The sequence below is a fragment of the Condylura cristata genome, unplaced genomic scaffold (genome assembly GCF_000260355.1).
Source record: "Condylura cristata isolate star-nosed mole 26May11 unplaced genomic scaffold, ConCri1.0 scaffold00023, whole genome shotgun sequence".
Lineage (NCBI taxonomy): Eukaryota > Metazoa > Chordata > Mammalia > Eulipotyphla > Talpidae > Condylura > Condylura cristata.
In genome coordinates, this window is record NW_004567124.1 from 5,045,708 (window position 1) to 5,053,363 (window position 7,656).

At 43.2% G+C, this 7,656-nt stretch overlaps 1 protein-coding gene across 1 annotated transcript in view; it reads right to left on the reverse strand.

Moving 5' to 3' along the window:
* MAP2K5 (mitogen-activated protein kinase kinase 5) overlaps positions 1-2,712 on the reverse strand; it is a 244,151-nt gene extending 241,439 nt beyond the window's left edge. Inside the window, exon 1 of the mRNA XM_004687642.2 lies at positions 2,006-2,712. Coding sequence (XP_004687699.1) covers positions 2,006-2,140 — 135 coding nt within the window. The 5' untranslated portion in view covers positions 2,141-2,712. The remainder of the gene's footprint in view (positions 1-2,005) is intronic.
* Positions 2,713-7,656: the final 4,944 nt, after the last annotated feature.

Below are 7,656 nucleotides of genomic sequence, written 5' to 3' on the forward strand. Positions count from 1 at the left end.
CCTCTCCTGACCCGCCCGCTGCTCCCCTCAACAGTGTCTTTATCTATCTGCCTATTCTGCTCCCCACTCTGTCTCTGGTGAAGCCTCTCACCCTCCGCATCTCTGGCCTGTACCCCAGTTCTGTATGAATAAATAAATAAATCTTCAAAAAAAAATTCCTATGTTGTCTTCAAATGGTTAGTGAAAACTCATCACTGAAACGATCTCACAACTCTCTGAAGCAGGCACCATTATCCCTAAAGTACAGATAAGGAAACCAAGGCTCAGAAAGCTAGAGGGACTGTCTGGTTAGTAGAAGAGTTTGCAACTAACTCCCAATTTTTTGATTAAAAACTTAATGCATGTTCTGCAACACCGTAATTGTCTGTGTCCTCTGTTAAGCTTCCTCCCTCACTATATAAATATTTTGGGATCCCGAAATATTTTTCTGGAGCACCAGATAAAGAAACAAAGATGCCCATCTCCTCTAGAAGTATATCATCTAGTGGAGGAGACAGACAACATAAACTTTTGTGCCTTGCTGGGATGAAGTTGTGGGGACACAAGGAGGGCCCCATAACCAACATTAACCTAGAGGGAAAGTAAAGCCTAGCTTTGAAAACAAGATGGAAATTGATTAGCGAAAAATAGATCCAAGTGGAGATTACCAAGGCACCTAGGAGAGCTCAAAGTAATTCCATCTAGCTGAAGCACAGGATTTTCATGGGGGTGTAGTGTGAGATGAAACTGGTACCAAACAGGCACCAACCAATCAAGATGGGCCCAAAGGACATGCTAAGGATCATGGGCCTTGGGGGTGTGTGTGGGGGGGTAATCTACATGCACAAGAGGTATGTACAGAACTCTAGATGCAAAGGTGTACAAGACTGGAGGCTCATGGCTCACTCCAGTCTCTGCAGTTCTGGCCCAGACAGCTGAAAATGCATATTGGCCAACGCAGTGAGCAATGTTCAGAAATCAACGTGAAGGTACAAGAATCAAATTCTGATTAAGTTTATAATCAAAAATTACATTATAGATCTAAGATCCTCCACTTGCCCCAACTTATCATGCAGGTAAGCTCTAGTATTCTCAAAGCTCTTCTTGGCTTATCAGTTCTGTCTTTATACCTGTTTCTCAAGATATGAATTGAGCACAATGCACTTTGCCCACTTCAGATGTATGCTCATCGATGAATCATGTCACCATAGCATGTGAAAAAGAAACTCAGAAAAGTGACTCTCGCAACTCAAGAGCAGTTTCACTTTACTGCATCTCAGTAGCTGACAAAAGACAAGGGCTCAACGGGCCACCTCCAGTGTTACATCCTGTTCTCCTATTTTCTCTGAAATATATTCTGCGTATCCTGGAAGTAATATTACAACAGTGAGTCTAATGTGCACAACCTCCTATTTTAACAGGCTGAAATTAGGCTGCTCTGGCTTTATATAGTGTCAGCGTTTAATGGATGACATTTTTCCTTTCTTAGTGGCCCATAAAATATCTTACAACCAATGACACCGTAGATGTCCTAAATGTAAGTTAAAGTTACCTTGTTTTCCTTCCCTCACTGGTCACCAAGTTCAGGGAACTCAATGAAAGACATGCTTGGAATTTGGCCAGGGGCAATTCTCAAAATACTCTGGAGGGGAGAGAGATGTTTTGGGGAGAGGTAAGGGGAAGAGAACCCTCTCCTCTAGACTCTGTGAAGATTGCCTCTGTATGTGTCCTGGTCCAGCAGTGAGCTCCTTAAGGGGACTGATTCAATACGATCCACCTCTATAGCCCCTGCCCTGCACATCTGCCAGTTTTCAGCTCATGCACATTTAATCGATGCTTGTGGCTGAAGAAGTGAAACACTACCCCGTACCCTACACACCCCCCGCCCTCCCCCCAGGTCAATAAGCGCCAGTGCCACTAGCTCAGGCCCCCAGGGTAAGATTAAGGGGTCTTACTTCAGGTGCCCACTACTGCCACAAATCCCTACTCCCCCCTCGCTGGCATTTGCACAGAGATTCCCACTCACCAGCACATCCCTGAAGAGTAACTGCGGCCCCGAGTGCACCGTCCAGTCCACCGCGCCACTATTTGGAATCTTGATGCGAATCACCAGCACCTGGTTCTCCATGGCATGGAAGGGGTCAAGGGTCAGCCACAGCATTACAGGTTAAAGAGGCTCACATTCTGGAGGAGGGTACCCACTGGCCCCTGGTTAAGAGGGGGCTCCAAGAGAAGAGACAGAGGGTGAGATGAGAGAGGGGTAGTCAGGACGGGGCCCCTTAAGCACCGAGCCAGGCCCACGCTGTCTAGGGTGAGGAGATGCCCCCTGTGAGCGCAGGATGCACAAGGGGCAGGGGCCAGTAACAACTAGCTGAGAGCGGAAGGTTCTGGAGTTGGAAAGGAGGGCAAAACGGGATCGTGAAGCTCTCTGTGGCGTCAGTGTGGGTGTGAGTAGACGGCGGAGCGACGATCCCCTCTTAGGGAGATACAGTGGCAGGTGTCCACTCCTTAGGGCACCAGGGGAGGGTCCTTGACTGGGAAGACTGAGTCCTGGGCTGTTAGGAAGGAGCCGCGGGGCCGCCGAAGCACAGGAAAGCCGAGGGGGCCTGCGCCGCAGGATCAGGGGCAAGTCCTCTGCCCCCGGCAGAACCAGCGGGCGCGGCGCACGAGGACTCAGTCCCGGTCGCGAGGCCGCGCGTTCAGGCGGCGGCAGCGGCTAGGGAAGGAGAAGGAGAAGGAAGGGGGCGGCGGGGGAACTGTTACTCCGGAACCAAAACGCGCGGCGCCGGAACCCGGGGAGCCGGCGAGCGGGACCCGCCTCCCGCGGCGCCATGTTGGAAGAGGGCAGCCCCCGCCTGCCGGCCGGAGGAGCGAGCGCGGCGCGGAGGCCCGCGAGCGGGTGGCGTGCTCGTCCCGCCCGCGCGCCAGATTGTGGTTGTTGAGAGACCGCCCGCGGCCACTGAGTGACAGTCCTTTACTTGCTTGACCCTTGTTAAAAGCAGTGAGGTGAAAACATTTGACAAACGAAGGCGGGAACTGAACTGGGGCCGGAGTCCACCAAAAGCCAATTGCCAGCTTAAAGCTGCGTCTTTTACGAAGCCTCAGAAAGGCACCTCTTGTCTTCTTTGTCAGCCGAGGATCCAAATATCCTTGGGGGCTTGTGCATGAAATCAAGAGCAAGGCAATTGCTCAAAAAAGACTTGCCCTTTTGTTTCCTTATTTCAATGTATGGAGACAGAGGATCATGATTTTACTCCCAAATTAGCAAAGAGTAAATTTTTCAGACAATTTTTTTTTAAACTTCATGATTGCCCTGAGATAGCAAACAGCCCTCTCTTCAAAAGTGGCGCTAAAAATTAAATTAAGTGAACTGCCTGGGACAACTATAGTAGTGACATCAACTTCCCTTATTAAACCATTACAAAAATATCCAGTCTACCCCGTAAATTTCCAACTTTATAACAATGTTTGCGTAAATGATGTCAAGACAGCCAGAGTAAACGTTGGTTACTTTTAAATGCCTCGTTAACCCAGATTTTAAGTGCATCATCTTGTTGATCTACATACCCATACAGAAGTTTATTTACAAATTGCATCATGTAGCTTTGCCCTTTATCCCTTTATAATAAAGGTGCATATATCACTTTTACTTATGCGGGCTGAATTTCGTATACAATCAGTGGAGGTGTTTCACTATTCCTTTTGGTTAACACAAAAGAAAATAAATGTTGGTTGGCTTCAATATAATGCCCCCCCAAAAAAATTTTTTTACATAGTTTATCTCTCCCTGAGTTTCTACTTAATTTGAAAGACCACTGTAGGAGATAATATCTCGCTTTTCCGTTACTTACTGTAAGTTAATAGCTTAAGTAGAAAATCACTTAGATCCTCCAGGTAGTCTAGGAATTGTCCCTTTCCACCTCCACTTCAGTCCTATGAAAAACAGGCCATTTGTCCAAGGTCTTCATAACCTTTTTATTGAAAATTCATTTCCTATTATTTGAGAAAATAAACCACAAAACTAGAATTTTCCTATGAACCTATATTGTTAAAACATCTTTTTTTTTTTACTTGCAGTACCATGGGGAAAATAAACTCAATTGTGTTTTTAATTCTTTTGGATATATTCCCAGAAGTGAAATTACTGGATCATATGGAAATTTTACTTTTATTTTTTTATAAACTGTTTTATTTTTAAAGATTTTTATTTATTTATGCATACAAAACTGGATTACAGGCCAGAGGTGCAGAGATGGTGAAAAGATTCACCAGAGACAGAGTGGGGAGCAGAACAGGCAGGTCTATGAAGTACACTGCAGGAGCGGAGCAGTGTGTGAGACTGGAAAGGTCTGTCACGCCATGTGGGTCACCTCAGGGATGGGAGATGGAACTCATGCTGAAGTGGCTGTGCCGACGCTGGCAGTGCTGCCCTTCAACCCGCTGTGCCACCAGGGAAGGCCTAGAAATTTTATTTTTAACTTTTTGAACAAGTGCCATACTGTTTTCCACTGTGGCAACCCCACTTTATGTTCCCACCAAAAGTTATCAAGCAATCCACGTTCTCCACTTCTTCAACAACTCCTCTCTTGTCCCTGCTACCAACAGTCTATTCTCACTCAATTGCCATGATTAGATCTAGTCACTCCTTCAGTTAAGACCCCAGCTAAGGCCCTCCCTGGTGGTCAGCAGGTTAAAGTACTGCACTAAGAAGCTTAAGTCACTTCCCCATGAGTTAGATCCCCACCTGCCCCGGAGGTGACCACATGGCATGGCAGACCTCTCCTGACCTGACTGCTGCTCTCCTCAGCAGTGTACTTCATGGATCTGCCTGTTCTGCTCCCCACTCTGTCTCTGGTGAATCCTCTCACCCTCCGCATCTCTGACCTGTACCCCAGTTCTGTATGAATAAATCAATAAATCTTTAAAAAAAAAAAAAAAAAACTCTAGCTAATTTCCTTATTTGTGCTAGTTAACAACTGAAGGCCTTTCTTTGACCCGCAAAACAACACACATTCTGTCTCTCCCATCAGGAACCTTCTTAACCTTCAAGCCTCATCTACTACTCTTCCTCCTTCACAATAGCTTCCCTCTCATTCCTAGGAGTACCACCTCCAGAACTTTGCATTTGCTATTTTCTCTGCATGGATTGTCTTATCTTGGACACCCACCTGGCTCACTCTCACACTCTGCAGGTCTTGATGTACATATCACCTTCATGATAAAACCTTTCTCTTAGCACACTACTGAAAATTGCTGGCACTTAGCACTAACATAACGTGTTTTCATTTATCTGCCTACCTACGACATTACAACTTCATTAGTTTTTTTCATTGCCATGTGTCTACATCTAAATAGTAGCTGGCACACAGTGTTTAATGTGCATTAATAAATAGCTTTTGAAGGCAAAATGGATTGAGTTATAGAAATACAACTACTTTATATCTTTTGTATCTCCTGCCTGTCTTGAGCTTTACTTGCTTGAAACTTTGCTTTTCTACCTCTTACCCCAAGACTGAGACAACAACCAGCATAGATGCCTATGAAACATAAGTTTAACATTTAATATTGAATGCCTCTTTTGTTCAAGAATCCCCCTCTTTTAGGCTTTATTATGAGCCTTTGTATATAGTACTCAAATATCAAAATAAAATATCAAAAACAATATCAGAAAATAAAAATGTCAATGTTAAGTTTAAAGAATAGATGAGAATAGGGGATAAAAAAAGTAACTTTCAAGTAGTTGAAACTTGCAAATATTCTAACCAAGGTTAATAGCACCTTTGGTGTGATTGTGACATCCTATATTCTTTGATATGATGCAATAAGTGTGCACTTGACCTCCTCTTCTCAAAACTCTAAACATGAGAAAAGACAAACCCACACTGAGAGCCATTATACAAGGTGCTCCTCAAAGTTAAGTTCATAAAAAACAAAGGAACTGTCAGAGACCTAAGTAGACTCAGGAGACAGAAAGACAATGTAATGTGGGAATCCTGGAGTAGAAAAAGGACAGTAATGAAAAATAGGAGAAATTTGAGTAAAGTCTGAGTTTAGTTAGCAATGTGCAAAGTCTTTAGTTTTGATATATGTATAATTATGTAAAATGCTAATAGTGGGGAACTGTATACTGTCTTTGCAACTTTTCTGTTAATCTTAATTTATTCCAAAATAAAAGGGCCTTTTTTAAAAAATAAATTGTGTTTCTTTCCACACCAGCAGTGTATCTGGACAATAAGACTTTTCTCATATTGCTTCCTATCCTTTTTTTTTTTTTTTAAAGAATATGAAGAAGTGTGAAGAAATGATCAGGGACCGAGCACTGAAAGAGAGAGGAAAGTCGGTTCTCTTCTGTTTTGGAAGGAATGAGAATGAACCCTGGAAATAATTGTGGTACTCATGTGGAAGCAGAGATAAGAGCCGAACAGGTTTTCATGAAGCACCTACAATGTGCTTGGTACTGTGGACTTTAGATGCTCTAGAATAAGTGAAATCATTAATTTTAAATGCCATTCAACTTTAATTTCTCCATAATACATTTCCCTTTAGGAAGAGCAGTCTCATGTATCTACAAATTACTTATACTTCTTCACTTCTCATTGTTTAAACATATCTGTATTACTTTCTTCATGTTAATTAATAAAATAGATCTCTCCTTTTTGTGGCACTTTACTGCTTGCAAATACATCTTTTATCTAACCAAATTACCATGTGCATCTTAGAATAGTATTGATATTGGTCTCTACAGACAGATCACAGGGGATTGGAATAGCACTCAATATATGTTATCTTGAATAAGACCTCTTCGTTCCCACAGCTTGAAAATAAGCATAAAAATAGACCCAAGTCATAGGGTATTATGAGATGATTAGTGAGTGTATATGTGTATAGTGCTTACTCTAAGACCTGGCACAAATAAATTTTATGTTATATGTACTATTCATTGCTATGTGTACTCTTTGTTGTTTAAATAAAATCTTAGGAAGTTCTAATTTTTCTCAATTATTCAGCCAGCAATGCTAGTTCAAGAACTTAAAGCATTTTTATCTTTAAAACAAGGTTCTTTGTATTACATCATGGTAGCCTGGTAATAAATACCAAATAAGTGAACAATTGGGAATCAGACATAAAAATGCAAGAAGAAAAATACAATTTCATAGTTCAAGGACACTGAACAAATCATTAGTAATCCTCTACCCAATTCAAGACTTCTTTCCACATCTGTAACAGGGTGGTCCCTAGGAAATGGGGAAATTCCAGGTTCCCTGCCCCACCCAGAAAGAGGGTGGAGCTGAGCAAAGAAAAAGGAGAGAAGAGAAGGAATGAGAAGAGGAGAAAAAAGGAAGCTGGATGGAGAACAAGAAGGAGACCTGAGGAAGCCACATGGAGCAGCAAGCATGTGATGAAGAAACCGGGCTTGTTTCCTGGCCCCAGGGACTGGTTAAGGCAGATGTGGGTGGGAGACCTGTAGGGAGGTGACTGTGGCAGTGTTTATATTGATTTTGATTTTGCTCTTTTGCTCCAGATATGTCTGGCCATTTCTGACTCTTTTCCATGGGTCCCGGCCAGAAGTTGCTTTAGGCTTGTGTTGGGCTTTTAGGCCTTGCTTTGGGCCAATCCCTTTTGGGTTGACGTTTGCCCACGAGGGCGTGGGTAACTTCAGGTGTTTGATTTAGAAGT